General features: G+C 32.3%; 1 protein-coding gene across 5 annotated transcripts in view; it reads right to left on the bottom strand.

The window, feature by feature from the left end:
* LOC145248003 (pre-mRNA-splicing factor syf2-like) overlaps positions 1-20,523 on the bottom strand; it is a 276,024-nt gene that overhangs the window by 199,922 nt on the left and 55,579 nt on the right. For 2 of the 5 annotated variants that reach the window (XM_080109690.1, XM_080109689.1), the window contains exons 2-3: positions 19,629-19,674; positions 10,088-10,177 (exon numbers count right to left, since the gene is read on the bottom strand). In XM_080109690.1, coding sequence (XP_079965816.1) covers positions 10,088-10,177; positions 19,629-19,655 — 117 coding nt within the window. In that variant the 5' untranslated portion in view covers positions 19,656-19,674. Of the gene's footprint in view, positions 1-10,087; positions 10,178-19,628; positions 19,851-20,523 lie in introns of those variants that run through there. The other 3 variants (XM_080109693.1, XM_080109692.1, XM_080109691.1) reach the window with 2 other exon arrangements.

The raw sequence follows: 20,523 nt of genomic DNA, 5'->3' as shown, positions 1-20,523 counted from the left end.
TTCCAATTGAAAATTCTTAAATATAGAGTATTTGAAAAAGAATGGCCGATAATGACCACGCTTTAAATGAGTAAAAACATACAAACCACTTATCCAGTTAAGTAAAAGAGTAACTTTTATTGGGTTTGTTTTCCAGAGGTATGAAAAAGTGGGCAAACAACATATATATAAAAAATAAATCTTACCAAAAGCAAGTACTCTTCTACCTACCTCTTCTACCTATCTCAATAAATTTTTGGTGTTGTAAATGTTTTTTTCTGTCCAAAAAACAAATAGTGTCGAGCGTTACATGAGAACAAAAACAAAATGACTGCAATGTCTTTTGAAGTTTCGACAATGAATTAAAAATAAAAAAATTATACAAAATAGGTAGAAACTCACCCAATAATTATCAAGGTAACTTGAAGCCGTTACAAATCAAATTTAATTATCCTAATTAGTTTAATGAACTTGAAAACATAATTGTAATCTGTACAAAATTTTCTTCTATTTGATATGCTACAAGCCATATTTTGTTAATAATTTCTTTGAATTGTGTCGTGGTGGCCATCTTGGATTTCCTGGTTGCCATCTTGAATTTTTCACGTGTAATGATGACAAATGATAAAGTCCATCAGAATAACATTTTGCATGAAAAGTCTTACCTCCCATTTTTTTTAACTTTTTTTTATGATGCTTCTACTAGAAGTCGTTAAAAAGAAACTTAATTATGCTAATTAGTTTAATTTACTTGAAAACATAATTCTGATCTGTACAAAATTTCCTTTAATTTGATATGTTACAAGTCATATTTTGTTAATTTCTTTGATTCATGTCATGGTGGCATCTTGGATTTCCCGGTCGCCATCTTGGATTTTTCATGATGTTTTAATGAAAAATGATGATGTCTATCAGAATAATACTTCCTATGATGATAAAGCCTTACTTAATATTTTTCTAAATTGTTTTTATGATGTTTCTACTTAAAGTTGTTAAAATGAAACCGGAATATGCTAATTAGTTCGTAAGTTACCAAGTGAGATGGTCGTAAATAATGCCAACTGAACCTCCATGATATTATAATATGTTCAAAATTTTATAATATCTTAAAAAGCTTTGAAGATAGTTTTTTAAAAATGAGTTAATCTGTAAATTGTGCAAATTTCCTACCATTTTCAATCACAAGCTTATATGCATTTGAATAGGACTCTTAAGGCAAAATGTCCAGTGATCACACATTTTTTGATACTTTGAATGGACATAACTCCAGCAGATTTTAAAAAGTTAAAAGGTATTATTACTGTTTTTTATGTTCTTTCCAATAATGCTTGATTTGAGTTTATTCACTCTAAAACTGCATGAGTAGATAAAAGTAGTGACAAACATGAGAATTTTTGTGTGCCATGACATGCTAGCAGTGTCAGATATCACCATTAAAAATTAGTGAAAAAAAATTGAATAATTAGACTCACTATCTTTCAAAACAACTTGAAAAATGTAATTTAAACCCTAATTTTTTTTTTAATAAAAGAAGCAAAGACCAAATTTTTAAATAAGAGCTTTAATAGAAAAATATGCAATTTTTTTTATACAGTAAATGTTTCGGTTTTCAAATGGTGCTTGCCCAGTTTAGACAATTATGAATATGTCATTTTCATTTTAATTAAATCCAAACCTTTCCAATTAAAAAATTACAGATATATGTTCTCTTTCACCGTCTTTATTTACTTTTTTTTCATAGTTCTTTTCGGAAGTAATTAATATCTAGTTTAATTTTTTTGTTATTTATTTCTAACTTCAGTCATAGTTTAAAATACTGATTTCTCCCTCAGATTTTAACGACAAGTGCGCAAAAAAATAAACAAAACAAAAACAAAAAAAAAAAAACGCCGTCTCCATTTTCGGCAATAAATTTTTACAGTGAAATTATTTTTTTCATTTATCCGCCACGTGCACATAACTTAAAAAATAAGAACTGAAAATATAATGTTACATGATAAGGGCTGTCCCCTTTTCATGTAAGTATAAAAATGGAGAATTTAGTTTAAAATGAAAATGAAATAGCATAGGCGAAATTCGAACCTCGTAATCTAGTTTAGAAATAGATTACGTGTGAGAATTTAAAAATGTAAAACAAACATTTGTTTAGAATATAGATAAATATTTCAAGGAAATAAGGTGAACTCTCAAGTTTGTTATGAAATTTTAAATTGAAAGAATGCAGCTTATAAGATAATGTTTTTAACATATTGAAAATAGGTTACTGAGAAATAGGAAAAGTTTTGGACACGTATGTCCAGGACACGTGAAAGAAGGCACATGTTTTAACATGTATGACGTCACGGAAATAGAAAGTTCTAGGAATAGAGAAAAACTTTAGTTAGAAAACAGTCAGTGAGAAAACTCGGAGATGGACAGTCAGGAGTCTAGGGAGCGAGACGTCACTTCAAGGAAAAATGTAAGACTTTGAATTCTTGGTGATGGAAACACGGCCGTGTGACGAAATAAACCATCAAGTGTTTTTTGTAAAGCTCGTCTTGTGTCTTATGATTCTTACAAAAAGGTAAAGTGGAATTGTATTATATATTTGTGTTATATGTCTTTACATACACGTCTCAACATCATGTCCGAACTGTCTGAACTAGGCACCGCCAAAAATGGCCGCAAAATCAAGTTGTTGTTGTTTTTTAAAACTAAATTACATTTATTAAAATCCATTATTTCTGAGTAACTTTTTTTTTTTCCAGAAAGATAAACCCCTGAATTTTATCATATAGAAAACAGAATAATGTAAAACTTTTTCTACTATTTTTAATTCAATTTTAAATGTTAAATTTTCCCAAAAAGTTAACAATTGAAATTTTTTGTCTTGCACAAAAAACCTACTTAAATATTTAAAAAAAAGGGTTTTTGAAATAATTCATTTATTTATTTATTGTCTAACTAAAATTTAGGATGATTTTCTAAGAGAATATGCAAAAATATTATAATATAAGTACCTGAATTTCAAATAATTCCACTCATTCATATAGGTAACCAGATATTTCGCGTCGACGTAGAGTTCAGATCGACTCTGTTTACGTTTTCGTTTGATAAGAAAAATATGGAGGACCAAACATGCCAAAAAAACTTATTTTTCAGTGACGAAAATTTCAATGTATTATTAAGCTGAGGCTGGCCAGTACCAGATGGGTGACCATTTGTATGAGTTTGGTTTTTAATGTGTATGTGTGTGGGGGCCAGGCTCCCCAAAATGGGGGGGGGGCAATTTAAAGCAGAATAAAAAAAAATTATTTCAGCGCGTTTGGTCCACCGTAGTCGAAAGGTGGCAAACGTTTTCAAACGGGATCGAAAAAAATTATGCTATTTTTAACACAAAGGGCACAATATTTATCGAATTTTTTTTTTTGTATCGATTATTCAAAGCATGCCCTGTTTAATAATGGTCATGCATTATTCGACTCGCTAAAAAAAAATTGTTAATTTATTTATCAAAAATTTTTAAATGGCTTTTTTCATATAAATATTAAAAAAAAAAATTTTTTTTTGTTTTGCTTAACTTAAATTAATTATTTTACTTAACATATTCACCGAATTTCACACTTCAAAACTCAAAAGTGGGATAATTAAACACAATCGAAGTTCTGATATTCAGACGTCAAAATAAGGTATGCAAACAATTTTTTTTTTTTTTTTTTTTTTAATCTATAATTCTGTCCCTTACAACAACACAATATGTTTTGTTCAGTTTCAGATGATTATTTTAAGCATATTTGTTCCCACTTCAAAACAAGGGGGGGGTTGTAAGCAAAAAACATATATACATAAATATCGTTTATGAAAAATAAGTACACTGTTATAAAGTTCATTCTTCTAATAATCGCTGAAAATTTCGTATTGATCGGATAATTACCTGATTTTTGGTAGATTTTTAAAAACACGGTCCGTCAAAAAGTACTGACCTGCCCCCCCCCACCAGTTTTGGCGGTGCCTAGTCTGAACACTATATCCCTTCACTCAAAGAGCTTCTCCTTCTCTTCTATTCTACACAACAAGGAATGAACATTTTAATATATAAGAATCTCTCCTAACATGAACAATATCTCTAAGTCTCTTACAACATCTCTCTCTCTCTCTCTCTCTCTCTCTCTCTCTCTCTCTCTCTGTAACAAGACAATCCCTTCCTAAGACTCATCTTTTAATAAAACTCTCTCAATGAAACCCCTATATAACAATAATTAAGTAATTTACAATGTAATTAAAAAATATTTTAACAAAATCTTCAAATTCATCAATCCCCCCCCCCCGATAGAACATAAACAAAAAAATGCACATTTTTACGTGAAATTAATTTTTTTATTTACACATGACTTGTTGCATGTAGCTTAAAACTTAGCTAGATTTTGTTAATTTGTTTTAAGGTAATGTAACTATACAGTCTAAAAAAAAAATAATAATAATTTAAAATGTTGGATATATCAAAAATGCCCGACAGAACATAAGAGAAATAAGTAAACAAAAAATGAGGCACATTTTTTAAAATGAAAAAAAATTTTTCCATCAGTCACACACAACCAAAAACGTTTTTTTGGTTTAAAAAGGTACTCAGTTTAATTTTTAAAAGATAATTTAACAATGCTGAAGTTTATCCAACCGAAAGAAGATAAAGCAAAGAACATTTGAAAGTTTGAAAGAAGATATAGAAAATAAACAACTGACATTATTTTTTAAATTGTAAATTTTCATTTCTTTTATTGACATGCTTGTCTAGGTGTATCAGAATTTTTGGGCAAGTCGCCATTGCAAACATTTGATTAAATAGACTCTCCACATCTACAAGCTTATAACAATATGAAAATGTAATTTCAAACCCTAATTTTTATTTCAATAAAATGAGCAAAGACCAAATTTTAAAATCATACAATATTTTTTTTTCATCGGTTTTCTTTAAAAAAGATTTCACTAAAAGTCAACAAATTTAACTTCGTCGAAATCTAATGAAATATATAACTGCCAAAAAATCACTTACCTGTTCAAAATTACTAAGCTATGAGTGCTTCTATTCTTCATGTATAAGAATTTGTTCATATTTATATATTATATTCCATGTATTTTTTAAATAAAAGGATTTTTAAATCAAGAGTCACGGAAAAACGCCTTTTCGACAGTTGTTTATCCGCCATTATTATTTATGCCATGCAGCCTTATCTCCCTTTTGTATTTTTGACATATTTCATTTCAACTACAAAGTGGTCAGTATGTGTTACCATATTTGCAAAATAATAACATTTCATTCATGGATTTTAACCGATTACTAAAAATTTGCCCTACCAAATTTCCAATTTTTTTTTATTCTCGTAAAGAAATACATGAATTTTTGATTTAATATATTTTAATGCTTCTTTATTGAGTGAATTTTTTTTTCTTTTACATATCTACAAAAAGAAAACATTGAATGAAATAGAAAAAATTGCCGTCAGCATCCAACATTTACTTGATAATCTAAGCATAACATAAGCTTCCACTTAAAAAAAAAATGTCAACATGATTTTAAAAAAAAAAAAAAAAAATGTCAACATGATTTAAAAAAAAAAAAAAAAAATGTCAACATGATTTAAAAAAAAAAAAAAAAAAAAAAAAAAAGTCAACATGGTTTTTTAAAAAAAAAAAAAAGTCAACGTGATTTTAAACAAAAAAAAAAAAAAAGGTTTTAAACTTTGGACTTTACAGGTAAATTTCCAAAAAACAATTCTTTTTGTTTTAAATTAGAATATTTTATTTATTGATCTTTTATCTTCAATTTGTGATAAAATTTTGGTATGCAAATTAATTATTTTGATTTTAATAGACATTTCAAAATGGTGGGGGTAAATTTAAAAAAAAAACATTTGTCTAAAATATTTGGTTTATTGGAAAGAGCATAAAATTTCACATTGAAAATATTGTAAAAATTGAACTAATAGAAAAATTTTAATAGATTTTTAAAGTTTAAAATTGAAAAATATTTAACTCATAAAATTCAACTGATTTCATTACGTAAAAAAAAAAAAAAAAAAAAAAATGGCTACATGAAGGCATGCCGGCACTTTGTAAGCACTTTTTTTTTTTAAATAATATTTCTATAATTTTTTAAGTTTATTTTGGAAGTATATTCCATAAAGAAAATAAGCAACCCACTTTAAAAGGATAAATTATGAGTTTTTTATATTTTATTCGCAGTTTTGTATTAGGGGTATCAAAAATTCCCAAAAAATTCTGTCGTACTAAAAATATTATTTTAAACAATAACTTTCTATAACTTTTAAATAAACAAACTCATTTAAGAACTTTAATATAGTTAATAGTGAAACAAGTTGTTAGTCAGGCTTGTTGTGCTGACAGTTGATTTTCATGATGATACTTTGGTCACTTGGGATTAAGTTGTAAATCTCGATGTGTAGGTACAGTCACTCTTATTAGTGGTGCTCCTTGATTTATGAGCGTAGTAATATGACACTAACAGATTATTAAAGAGGAGATATTTCTCTACAAAACAGTGCAATTTTCAGAATTTTTTCAACTGAATTTCTTTCATATTTCTTTCACTGAAGTTCTCAAGTTGGATTTTTTGTGAAAAACAACTTAAAACCCTTTTTTAAGCTCACCATATTGATAAGTGACCTTTTTTCTTTAAAATGGTACTATTTTTTTATACCTAGAGATTCACAATATCACGTGCACCAAATTTGAAAAACACCAACATTTTTTTTGTGTAAAAAATAAAGTGGCGTCCACCAAAATTAGTGACATAACTTGAAGTAGCCTGGAAAAAAAAACTATTAAAAACACAAGAAAAAGAATTATATATCTATAAAGCAAAAAGATTAAATTTCATTTGAATCAAAACTTTATCAAAATAACCAAAAAAATAAACGAGTTATCGCAAGTTGAAGTTAAGGGAAATTTTAACTTTATTTACCAGTTTTCGCATCCTAAACTAGTCTAGTTTGGGATACCTATTATTTAGAAAACTTAAATTTTTAATTATAGAAAGGAAAAGAATATTTTTAAAAAATAAATTCTTTGTAAAAGAATGACCGACAATGACCACACTTTTAAATGAGTTAAAACATATAAATCACTTATCCAGTTAAGTAAAAGAATAACTTTTATTGGGTTTGTTTTACAATCCACAGAGGTATGAAAAAGTGGTCAAAAAACAAATACATAACAAATAAATGTTACCAAAGGCAAGTCATTCTCCTACCTATAAATTTTTGTTGTAAATGTTTATTCTGTTAAAAAACAAAACAAAAAAAAAACAGTAGTATTGAGCGTTACATGAGAAAAAGAAAAATGGGCATGTCTCTTAAAGTCTCAACAATAACTTAAAAATAGAAAATTATACAAAAGTGTCAGAAACTCACCCGATAATTGTCACAGTAACTTGAAGCCATTAGAATGAAATTTAATTATACTAATTAGTTTAATGTACTTGAAAACATGATTGTAATCTGGACAAAATTTACTTTCATTTCATATGTTATAAGCCATATTTTGTTAATAATTTCTTTGAATCGTGTCATGGTTGCCATCTTGGATTTTTCACGGTGTAATGATGACAAATGATAAATGTCCATCAGAATAATATTTCGCATTTAACTGTTTTTATGATGCTTCCACTTAAAGCTGTTAAAATGAAACTCAATTATGTTAATTAGTTTAATGTACTTGAAAACAATTTTGATCTGTACAAAATTTCCTTTCATTTGATATGCTAAAAGCCATATTTTGTTATGGATTTCCTTGAATCATGTCATGGTGGTCATTTTGGATTTCCCGGTTGCCATCTTGGATTTTCCATAATGGCAAATGATCCATCAGACTAATAGTTCCTATGATGATAAAGCTTTACCATTTTTCTTAGCTGTTTTTGTGATGTGTCTACTTAAAGTTGTTAAAATGAAACTGGAATATGCTAATTAGTATACTAGTTAGTCCGTAAGTTGCCAAGTGAGATGGTCATAAATAATGCCAACTGAACCTTCGTGGTATTATATGTTAAAAATTTCATAATATCTTAAAAAGATCTGAAGATACAGCTTTTTAAAGATGAGCTAGTCTGTAAATTGTGCAAATTTCCTACCATTTTCAGCCACAAGCTTATATGCATTTGAATAGGACTGACTTAAGGCAAAATTGTCCAATGAACTACACATTTGATACTTTGAATGGTCATAACTCCAGTTCTAATGGGCCGATTTTAAAAAACTAAAGATATTATTTCTTTGTTTTGTATGCTCTTTTCAATAATGCTTGATTTGAGTTTATTCAATCTAAAGAAAAACTGGTGTGGTATTGCTAATACAAGGGAGTGAGCAGGTCATTAAAACAGATGGAAGAAAGGAGGTGTGCCTTTGCGTTAGATGAGCACTTTTAACCAGCCTACTCATCCGTAGAGCACATAGATACTAACTTTTCATGTGAAATTCAGTATTATGATTTCTGAAATTTTGTTCCGATAGTGTAGAAGCACAAACAAAATCGTCCAGCAAACTTAAAGACCTGACCAGAAACTCAAAAATGAAATGAAATAAAATTTGGCACTTCTAGATTATTGGGACAAAATTTCCGATATCATAATACTGAATTTCACATGAAAACAATGGCATCTACATATTTTTCATTCCAAAAATCACGAAAATCGATAAGGTGTAAAATTATTTATCAAAGAAAATAAAAAATAGAATTTGATGAAAATGATCGTAAGACAGAGTACAAAAGGGAGGTAATTTTCCATTTTGATTTAAACAAGATGGTGGCAATTTTTCACCTGCTAACATGATTAAAAAGAGAAAGTACATTGCACAACTTATTTAATTTGTAAATGGTAACAAAGAAAAAACTATCTCCATCTTATTAAATTGTAACTTGAGAAAAAAAAAAACATTTTTTTCTTCTTTCATTATTCTTCAAGTGAAAATAATATAAAAAATTATTAATTGTAATTTTTATTAATGTTGTTTGTCTGTTGCTTAAATATTGTGATTGGAGAATTTACTTTTAAATTGCTCCACCACACAGTCAAAATTGTTTATGGCTTAGCAAAGGTTTTGGTTATCTCTCTTGCACTATTAAGTTTATCATTGGTTTAATAGCTATTTTTATTTATCCAGTGATTGGGTCCCCAAATTCTTTTTTTTCTCAATGACAATTTTACGTTATTGGAGAATTATAACTTGCAGTTTTGTGCCTGTTTTTATTCCCATTAATTGGGTTACCGGTAGTGTCAAAGCATCATGGCTAATTCAAATTTGCTTTCTCGAATAGAAGCGAAAAAATTCCGAACAACAACAACCTTGGCTTGATTGACAGAGAAGGTAGGATGGGGAATCTAAAAGGAATTTTTCTTTGGATATACATAAATAGATATCTGAGCTGGATGGTCTTTTCAACTAGCTAGTTTTGAAATCCTCGGTAGAGGAGAGATTGAATATTTGTTGAGATTCAGCGCAGTTTATGGTAGAAGTTAGAAAGGAATTGGCAAGTTTAGGACCCGACCCAGAGAAGTCTAATTCTATTGTTCCTATGAGGATGGAGTTAGAGTGTTCTCAATTCAGTGGGGATCCATCTTCAAATAAATTTTAATTTCACAGCTTCCTTAGAAAATTCGAATTCTGTATGTCTAATTTGGATGATGTGGATAAACTTATTTTATTAAAATTTAAATTGGCAGGATAGACTTTCGATCTTGTATCCAATTTGGATATAAATCCCAAAAATTACGAGCAGGCTTTGGCTTGTTTGAAAGGAAAAGTTTTTAATTCGTCTTTATTTACAAACAAAATTTTTTAGAATATTATTCCTCGACCAGTGCAATTTTTATCAATTAAAGACCTCAAAATTCTTCTCGAGCGCATTAAGCTAGAATTGACCGAGATGGACAAATCATTTAATACAAATTTTTTTCTGATAATTTTACATCATAGTTCTATGATTGCTTACATTGTGTTCGCTAAATTTCAGAACAGCGTGCGCAGAGAGTTAATAAATAAATCTAATGAACGTTTCCCCTCTCTTTCTTCCATGTTATACACGTTCGACATTTTGGATATTACGATGGAATTACCATTAGTTGTGCTGCAGTGGGAAAATAGCCCGCTAAAAATGTTGGCTTCTTCATCGGATCCAAAATCCAATATGGCAAGGAGTTCCGAGCCTAAAAATATTAATTAAAAAAATAACTCTTAGTCTCTCGCTAATAATGGCAAGATTAATAAATTTTGCAAATTATGTAGGGTTACTGATCACCCGACTAAAATTTGTTCCAAATATCGATACTTTGACTCAAAAATTATAAGAGCTAAAGAACTCAAATTATGGATCAGGTGCCTAGGTGAGCACTCAGACTGTTTGCAAGGGGATAAAAGGTTTCCTTTATCCTTGCGCCATTTGTGGTTTTAATAACCATTTTTCTATTAAATGCTCCAAAAGTCCCAAACTCTTTGTGGGACATACATCATCAGGAAAAATGTATATTTTCTGTATTCAAAATATCAATAAAGGCAAAGAGGTGCCTGCCATATTTTTAGTCTTTTGGATACGGGTAGCGAGAAATCTTTTTTCTGACGTAATATTAAACCGTTTAAGTCCCGGGAATAAATTAAAACCAGGAATGGTGGAAATGCTTGTTAATACATTTGTGGATATTAATTCATTAAAACTCAGGGACATCAGCGTCCCTTCCTTTTTTTCCACTTTGTTTGCAAATGATTTAAAATTAAAATTCCAAGTGGACAAATTTGATAAGATCATGTCAAAATTGACTAAAGAGGGTGTTCGTCTTTGTCCTGGATACTCTAAATTGAATGGGCCTGCTATTCACAGAATAATAGGCTTGGATCTTATTCAATGGATAAATAATTGTAATTTCATGCTAAGACAATCCTTAACACTTTGCATTTGAAAACGGACGTATTTAACAGATAAGTGGTTGAACTTGCGATATTCTTTTTTATTGATGCAAATATTAATATTATCTTTATTTCAGTCTGTAATTCATATATATTTTTTAAATATTTTATTAAATGTATAATAGATTTTAACATGGCATAAATACGTCCAACATTTCTACTTATTTTCAGTTAGTGAGAGAGGAATCTATCACCATACTTTCCTCTAAACATGTCAATTGGACTTATAAGTACAATACTTATTTATTTTTTTTTGTTTTAATGGAGAGTAGACAATGCATTGTGGATGCGCTATTGACAGCTCCCATAACTCTCTTAATTTGTCTCTCAGTCCTCATTATTGACTGATTTTTCTGATAAAGAGAGAAGAAAAAGCTGTATTCTAGGTCGGCAGTATTTTGCGTGAACAGTAGCCTGAAATGTCGGAAATTTTCTGTTTCTGTGTCTGTCCTTGTAGCCATGTCACTAATAAGGGTGCTGAAGGTAAACATTTTATCTGGGCTGACGTTATCCGCCTGATAGTCAGGGACTCGAACCTTGGATTAACCACTAAGGAGGCTGTCTTATCCGCAGATGCAAAGTACCGGGGCTGCTGTATTGCCATTTGGTGAATGGATTCTGGACCATGCAGTAGCTTCTGGTGGAGCTTCTCAATGCCATATTAGTGTGTAATTGTTATGGCTTTAACTTTTCATGTGCTACAAAAAAAAGAAAAAAGAAAGTTTCTTCGTTTCTTTTTCTCCCTTACTTCCCTCTCTGCCCTACTCTAACCAAGTCTGTCGACCTGTTCCACAAATCCCAAAAGCTCCATCATGAAAAGTGTCCAGAAAAAAATACACAAGTAAACCCAGAACTCCAACTCCCACTACCATGTCTCCTTCTCCAACATCAGGGGTTTAGGTTCCAACCTTCCAGAAGTTGAATCCCAATTACAAGAGACTATTACTGGAGTACTGTTGCCACATCTGGGCAGGAGCTGCTAGAAAGGACTTATCCTGCCTTGATAGAGTTCAAAATAGACTTCGTGGCTTAGTGGGGGATGGCCTTTTCTCTTCCCTGCAACCTCTTTCTCACAGAAGAGATGTTGAGAGTTTGCTTTATCGTTATTTTCATGGCAAGTGTATGGTCCCCCCCCCTCGCCAAACTTTCACAAGAAATACCCGACTAGCAGAAAACACTATCACTAGTTTCCCCCACTCTTTATCTGTGCCTAAACCTATGATGAGCCGTTCCATATAAATTAACAAATTTACCGAATCTCCATTACTAACGGTTACTATATTGTCCAATTTCTACTGTACACTCTTTAACCCTTATCCTCGAGTGGCCTCTTCTTGATAAGTGGTGATGTAAAAAAAAAAAAAAAGACTAAACCAGACCTATTATTCCTAGTATTACAAGTTGATTTTTTTTTCTTTTTAGATAATTATTATTTTATCAACTTGCATGAAAAGAGCTATGTAAAAGATGCTCCTAGGGATATTGACAGCTTGTCTGGGATCTGGTTTTGGTGAGAATGGGATTACTGATGCATTTATTTCAGTTAACAGATCACCTTCTGTAGTCATAATGGTGCCCCTCATTTGATCGAATGTGATATAAGCTATGAGTGTATTCATGGGAGCTTCTTGGTCTTCAAAACTTTTTATCACTGCCGGGCGATATTTCTTTGTCCGGCACACTGCTGAGAAATGGTTAAGTTTCCCACAAGTGTTGCACATTTGATTCCATGCCGAACATGTTAAATGGCGGGTACTTGTCCTTGGAGTACCGTGTTGGTGACTACCGCAACCTATGCAGGTTTGACGGGGTTCTTTATCAGCAATATTATCGTTGTGAGTAGCAGTAGAGCTAGTGCGAATATTGCCTCTGCTAGTCCGTACAGCACTGTTTTTTTTTTTGCCTGCGATATATTGACATCCTGACTGTAGCTATGTCTGAGGTATCAGTCATTGCGGTTTGGTCCCGTAGTGCAGACTCAAATGCCTCAGCATGATAAATATTTTGGTTGAGAGTTCTTAGCAACCCGGCTTTTGCCAGTAGATCGGTCTGAAGCGTATCATTCGATATCCCTTTGATAAATTGGTCCTTGATGTAAATGTCGGACAGGTCGCGATCGCAGTTGGGGCATGAGAAATTACAGTCTATGGCCGTGGACCTACGACGAACAAGGTATTGTTGGATGGGTTCATCTTCATGCTGTGATATAGATGCAAATGTCATCCGATGGACCATGGGATTTGATTTTTGAGTTACCGATGCTTCTGTCATCTCTAGCAGCTTGTCTGGGTTGGTGGTGAAGAACTTAGGGTACGTATTTATGATTGCGTTTTGGACGGATTCATCAGCGCAACTGTATAACTGGATATTGGCCTGAGAAGTTGGCATGTCCGTTATTCTGGTGAATACTTCCCAATCAATCCGAAATTTTCTGAATTGCAGAGGGGTCATTTCGAGATGAAGTTGGGGAGGCCTGGCAGCTGGTGCCTTAGCATAGGTGGTCTGGGTAGCGGGCTCCTTGGCTTGTCGAAGGATAGACAGAGCTTCTCCCATTGTTGTGATTCCCAATTCTCTTAGCATGGCTTGATCCATTACTTGAAGGTTTTCTTTCCTCAGTTTTTCCTTCACAAAAGTTGCAGCGTAGCTCTTGGCGGAATCGGCAGCAATGCCTGCTTTGAGGAAATAGTCTTCCCAATCTTCCGTCTCGAATCCTGTTCGTAGCACCATATTGGATTGTGTAGTGGACTTTCGGTCAGCGTTCAAGTTGTGGATAACTTGGCAAAGACTAAAGTTACCTCTCATGAAAGAGGAGAACTATTTATGGCACAATGGGCGAACCATTGTGCACACATGGGCCAGTCTATTCTTTGATTGGCTGAATCACCTGATTGGATATGCTTGTACATAAATACAAGCCCTCAGTCCAGCTCAATCTGGTGTCAGTCTTGTGCATAAGATGGACCCTTGGTAAGTGTTGCTGCTATTATTATTATTATTGTTGCTGTATGTTATTGACTACTACAGTTTTTTTTATTATTCTACACAGTTCAAAACGGATACGTACAATATAACCTTTTTTTGATATTTTAATTTTTTAATGTCTTGATTAAACTGTACAAGTACCAAATAAAAATATTTCTATTATTTTTTAAACAACTTTAATATTATATTATTACATAAAGAAAATGTGTTTGTATTACTGTACACAGATTCGAAAAGGTTGTCAAAAAAAAAAAAACACAAAAAAAAAAAAAAAACAAATATATAACAAATAAATGTTATAAAAGGCAAGATAAGTTACTTTTCTACCTAACTGGATAATTTTCTGGTGTTTTTATTTAATGTAATATGTTTATTCAGCTCGAAAAACAGTGTTTACCAATGTATTGGAAAATTCAAAATGGCGCCCGACTCTCTTTGACACAGTAAGTTTGGGAAAAGGAGTTATAAATAAAACACCAGACAAAATATTGTTAGAAACTCGCTCAATATATGTTACCGTGACATAGGCTGACATATATTCGGTGGGTTTTTAACAATGTTTGGGTTTGTATTACTGTACACAGATTCGAAAAAGTTATCAAAAAACAAATATATAACAAATAAATGTTATCAAAGGCAAGATAAGTTACTTTTCTACCTAACTGGATATATTTTTCGTGTTTTTATTCAATGTAACATGTTTATTCAGCTCGAAAACCATACAGTGTTTACCGATGTATTGGAACATTCAAGATGGCGTCTTATTCTCTCTTTAACACGGTAAGTGTGGGAAAAGATGTTATAAATAAAAACGGAATAAAATACTGTTAAAAACTCGCTCAATATATATTACCGTGACATAGGTTTACATATATTCGGCGGGTTTTTAATAGTATTTTGTATAGTTTTTTTTATTTATAACACCTTTTTCCATACTTACGGTGTTAAACAGAGTGTGAGACGCCATCTTGAATTTTCCAATACATCGGTAAACACTGTATGTTTTTCGAGCTGAATAAATATATTACATTGAATAAAAACACAAAAAATATATCCAGTTTGGCAGAAAAGTAACTTATCTTGCCTTTGATAACATTTATTTGTTATATATTTGCTTTTTGACAACTTTTTCGAATCTTTTTTTTTTTTTTTTTTTTTACAAGGGTGTCACCACTTATCAAGGCCCAGAGGCCACTCGAGGATAAGGGTTAATAGGTATACATTAGTCATTGTGATTTTAGCATAGTAAACAGTGGGAATTTTGTAACTTGGATTACTTAGGGGGACGATTCAATTAGAACTTGTTCACATTGGACATTTTCTTTTTTTTTTTTTTTCATAGGTATCAACTCATTATCAAGGCCAAGAGGCCACTCAAGGATAAGGGTTAAAGAGTGTGCAGTAGAAATTGGACAATATAATAATCATTAGTAATGAAAATTTGTTAAATTTGATAACTTATATGGAACGGCTCATCAAGAACTTATTTACGTTAGACTTGAAGACAACCATATTGTAGTCAGCCGGAAAACGGAAGACAATTCCACAGGCGTGCAGTTCTAATAAAAAAGCTTTGTTCATGGAATCTACGTTTAGGTTTAGGCACAGATAAAGAGTGGGGGGAATTATTGATAGTGTTTACAGCTAGACGAGTGTTTCTTGTGAAAGTTTGGCGAGGGGGGACCATAGATTGAAGCTCAGTCGAACACTTTCCATGAAAATAACGATACATCAGAGACAAACTCGCAACATCTCTTCTGTGAGATAGAGGTTGCAAGGAAGAGAAAAGGACATCTCCTACGAGGCTACGAAGTCTATTTTGAACTCTATCAAGGCAGGACAAGTCCTTTCTAGCAGCTCCTGCCCAGATGTGGCAACAGTACTCCATCCTTGGACGAAGTTGGCTCTTATATAGATAGAGAATTGCATCAGCAGTGAGATATCTACTAGATCGATAGAAAGATCCCACCATTTTTCCAGCGGCCTTGGTAACAGATTTGATGTACGTGTTCCATTTAAGATCAGGAGTAATGGTCAAGCCCAGAAGCTTGTCAAAACTTGAGGCCTCCTGAAGACGAGAGCCATTCATTTCAATTGATGCCAGATGTGGATCAGAATGTTGATGATGTAGAATCTTGGTTTTAGATGCATTAAAAGTAACCAGCCACTCCTTTCCCCATTGTACTACATGCTCAAGATCAGAGGAGAGAGAATTGGAGAGAACTTGGTCGTTTACTGTCTTAGATGTGCTACCATAAATGGTAGTGTCGTCAGCATAAATGTCTACAAATGATTTAAGGATGTGATTTGGAAGATCATTAATGTAGATCAGGAAAAGAGTTGGGCCCAGGATGGACCCCTGAGGGACACCGGCATTAATAGTGTGGGCTTCTGATTTTTGCCCCTCAATTACTACTCTTATGAACCTATCAGAAAGAAATGATTTAATAATTGAGAAGACATTTCCAGCTATACCATAGCTAGAGATCTTATGAAGTAAACCTTTATGCCATACCCTATCAAAGGCCTTAGATATGTCAAGAGCAATTGCCCTAGAAAGGTTGCCCCGTCGAGAGATTTGCTAATCCTATGAGATATAACTGTAAGCACATCTGCTGTAGATCTAGCAGAACGGAAACCATATTGAGTGTCACTAAGAAGGTTATTTTTGTTGAGATGGTTGATTACTTCTGTATTTAACACAGATTCCAGCAACTTACTCATGACGCACAGGAGACTTATTGGCCTGTACTGAGAGGGGGATGAGCGATCACCTGAATTCTTAAATACAGGGCATACAGATGAAATTTTCCAGGGAGATGGGAAACTATTCTCCTTAAGACAACATTTAAATAGTTTTGTAAGTATGGGCGCTAGTTCAGGTTGAAGTTTTTTGAGTACAATAATTGGAATACCGTCCGGGCCAGTTGCTTTACTGGAATCAAGGTTTTTGATTAGCTTCGCAACATCACGTACAGATATACGTATATCACATAGTGTGTTTTCAGATACAGGAGGAAATATTGGGGGTTGGCGGCCTTGATCGCAAAAGGTAGAATTAGCTGCAAAGTTCTTGACAAAGAGTTTGGCTTTGTCTGATGCTGACGAGATTACCTCAGGTCCATTGATGATAGTTGGAATGGAGCGCACACTTCTGTTCAGAATTCTGTTTGCTATTTGCCAAAACTGGTGGGAACCAAGCCGCTGCTCAGCTACTTTGGACTTAACAGATCGAGCATACAACTCTCTTGCATTCTTTATTACTTTCTTACAATGGTTGCTGGCAGTCCTGAAAGCGGCTTTAGTTTTCATACATCTATTACGTTGGAAACAGTGGAAAAAGTGATTTCTGTGCACAATGGCAGCAGCACATTCTGGAGAGAACCATGGCTGGCTGTTAGGTTTTTGCTGAAACTTTTTCGAGGGTATGAAACGGTCAATACCTACAATTAACCATTCCGTCAGGTCTAATACTATAGAGGACACATCCTTTTTAAACATGGAATGCAGAGGTAGATCAGATATAAATGTACGGAAGCTATCCCAGTCAGCCTTAGTGTATAGATATACTGTACGATGGAGAGGTACGTCTGGGGACTTATTACATTTCATTTTTATCTTAATTGATACAACAGAGTGGTCGGAAGATCCAAGAGGCGACAGAACAGAAACTGAACATAGTTCAGGGCAAGTTGTGAGAAAAAGGTCTAGTAGGCTTGCATACTGGCCGTCATTGTCGGGCACACGGGTGGGTTCCTGAACAATCTGAGTGAGGTCATAGGCAATGGAGAAATCATGACAGAACCTCCCCTCATCATCGGTCTTGTTTGAGTGGGTCAACCATTCGACGTTGTGAACATTGAAGTCTCCACATACGTGAATGTTAGCTGAAGGATAAGCAGATAGGACTTGGTCAATTTTCTCAGATATGCTTTTAAATATAGTAACTCCGCTGTTGTGGGGGCGATAGAGAGTAAATAAAAATGCCGTAGTGTGAGCTAAAGCAACCCGGAAGCACATATAGGGTAAGTTAGGATCTTCCCTGGAGATGTCCCTACCACATGGAAAGCTATCTTTAATATAGGCACATATTCCATGCCCATGGCGATCTTGGGGGTCAGATTTAGAGGTTAAGTTAGAGTATCCTTTAATTGCGAACTCTTCTAGGGAAATAGCCTGTTCAATGCCAGTTTCACTTAAAAATAAAAGGTCTGGTTTAGTCTCCTGTAATTGGGTTTCAACCTCTGGAAGGTTAGAACGTAGACCCCTGATGTTGGAGAAAGAGACATGGTAGTAGGAGTCTACGTTGGAAGTTGGAGAACCGGGTTTAATCGTGTATTTTTTCTTGAAACTTGTCATGATGAAATTTTGAAATTTGTGGACATCTATGTGTACAGTAAAACAAACCCCACTGTTTTGTATATTCTTTTTATTTATAACTCATTTTCCCAAACATACTGTGTCAAAGAGAGTCGAGCGCCATTTTGAATTTTTCAATATATCGGTAAATACTATATTTTTCGCGCTGAATAAATATGGGTAATCATGAAGAAAGAGAGCCTGTTTCCTCCGTTTAACTATAGGTGGCGTTACTGTCTGTCCACCCATTTATGGAAGCACAAAATGTATATGACACCCTTGAAATAAAAATAAATGTTTTTGTTATAATTTTAAACATGTTTTTTTAAGTTTTATTTTTTCAAACATATTTACGTTTTTTTGTGTGTGTGTGTGTGTGGGCTCTTTCTTTGATCACGCGCATATGCATATATATATATATATATATATATATATATAGATAGATAGATAGATAGATAGATAGATAGATAGATAGATATTCGCGGAAAACGTAAAATAAGTGCAGAAAAATTAAGAAAAAAGGGAGGGGGTCCATTAAAAAACAAAAAGAGATAAGAAAAAAACGTTGATTTTTTTTTTATTATTATTATTATCATAAGAGCGTAAAAAAATACTCGCGGAAAAACGGTTGGACCCATAAATATGTTTAAAAGAAAAATATAGCAAAAATATTTAGTTTATGCTTGCAAAAAAAAAAAAAAAAAAAAAAAACGTAAATGTTTGAAAATAAACAAGTAACAAAACGTAAATGTTTGCAAAAACAAAAAAAAAACGTAAATATGTTTTTAAAAAAATAAAACTTAAATATGTTTGCAAAAAAAAAAAAAAATGTTTAAAATTAAAATATAACAAAAACATTTATTTTTATTTCAAGGTTGCCATTATATACATTTTGTGCTTCCGTAACTGGTGGACAGACAGTAACGCCACCTATAGTTAAACGGAGGAAACAGGCTCTCTCTTTCTTCATGATTATCATAAATATGGTACATTAAATAAAAACACTAAAAACATATCCAGTTAGGTAGAAAAGTAACTTATCTTGCCTTTGATAACATTTATTTGTTACATATTTGTTTTTTGACAACTTTTTCGAATCTATATGTACAGTAATGCAAAAAGTTGTCAAAAAACAAGGGTTTGCATTACTAATGCAAACCCTTGTTTTTTGACAACTTTTTCGAATCTATATGTATAGTAAAATAAACCCAATTTAAAAAGAGAAAGTGCGAGTTTTTTTATATTTCATTCGCAGTTTTGTGTTAGGGGTGTCAAAAATTCCCAAAAAATTCTGACACACCTAGCACTTCATGTAAAAATACAATTTTAACATAAGCAAAAGTTAAAAATACTTACTTTCGCCACAGATCTTGGTGTAAACATGTTGACGTGGTTTGTAACACTGATAAATGAAAAAAAAAAACAATATTAGAGACTATATATACTTTAAGCTTTGTTTTAGTTAGATAAATTTAATATTTATGGATTTATTTATATATTATACATATAATCTATGCAAGAGAACGCGTGGACGCTTATAATGATTCTTGCGGTCGCTTATAGCATTAAAATTGATTTTCTTTAATAACGGCCGCTTATAGCATTAATATTAAATCGCTTCTTTAGCATACCTAACCAGGGTTGCCAATTTAGCGGGTTTCCCGCTAGATCTAGAGAGTTCGTTTGAAATCTAGCGGGTAAATTTTGGATCTAGCGGCTAGCGGTTTTTTCCTCTAAAATCTGGAGATTTCGTTTTGAAGAAATTGAAACGAAAAAAAAAAAAAAAAACGCAAACATTAATTAGTACACAGCTAACAGCGGCCAGAGGTCAAAACAAGCCTAAAAAAAGTTCAGTGTTTTAATATTCAACTGTAAATTTTGCCAAGTAGGTGTGAAGTGAACACTTCAAAATAGATTAGGGTTTAGGACGTACCAATAAGAGAACTTACAGATTAAACTGGGAAAGTCAATAATAAAAATCTGAAAATAGGATTCCTAACTCGCGGTCTTTGTTTCATTTTTTATCGCCAAGAAAAAAAAATATGTTAATTCAGGCTTATATCATTTTTTAACTAGAATATAAAAAAATAATTTTGCTAAAAATAAAGAATAAAAATTCTTTATTTTTAGCAAAATTATTTTTTTTAAATAGGATTTTAAAAGTTAACTTAGGTTGTTTTACTATTGTCGAAATTTATCTTGCTTCCAGATAAATTCGATGTAAGTAACTAAGCTGAAAAAAAAAAGCATG

This window comes from Euprymna scolopes, chromosome 26 (genome assembly GCF_053919585.1).
Source record: "Euprymna scolopes isolate OS-2025 chromosome 26, ASM5391958v1, whole genome shotgun sequence".
Taxonomy (NCBI): Eukaryota; Metazoa; Mollusca; class Cephalopoda; order Sepiida; family Sepiolidae; genus Euprymna; species Euprymna scolopes.
This window is presented reverse-complemented; position numbering and strand designations above follow the sequence as displayed.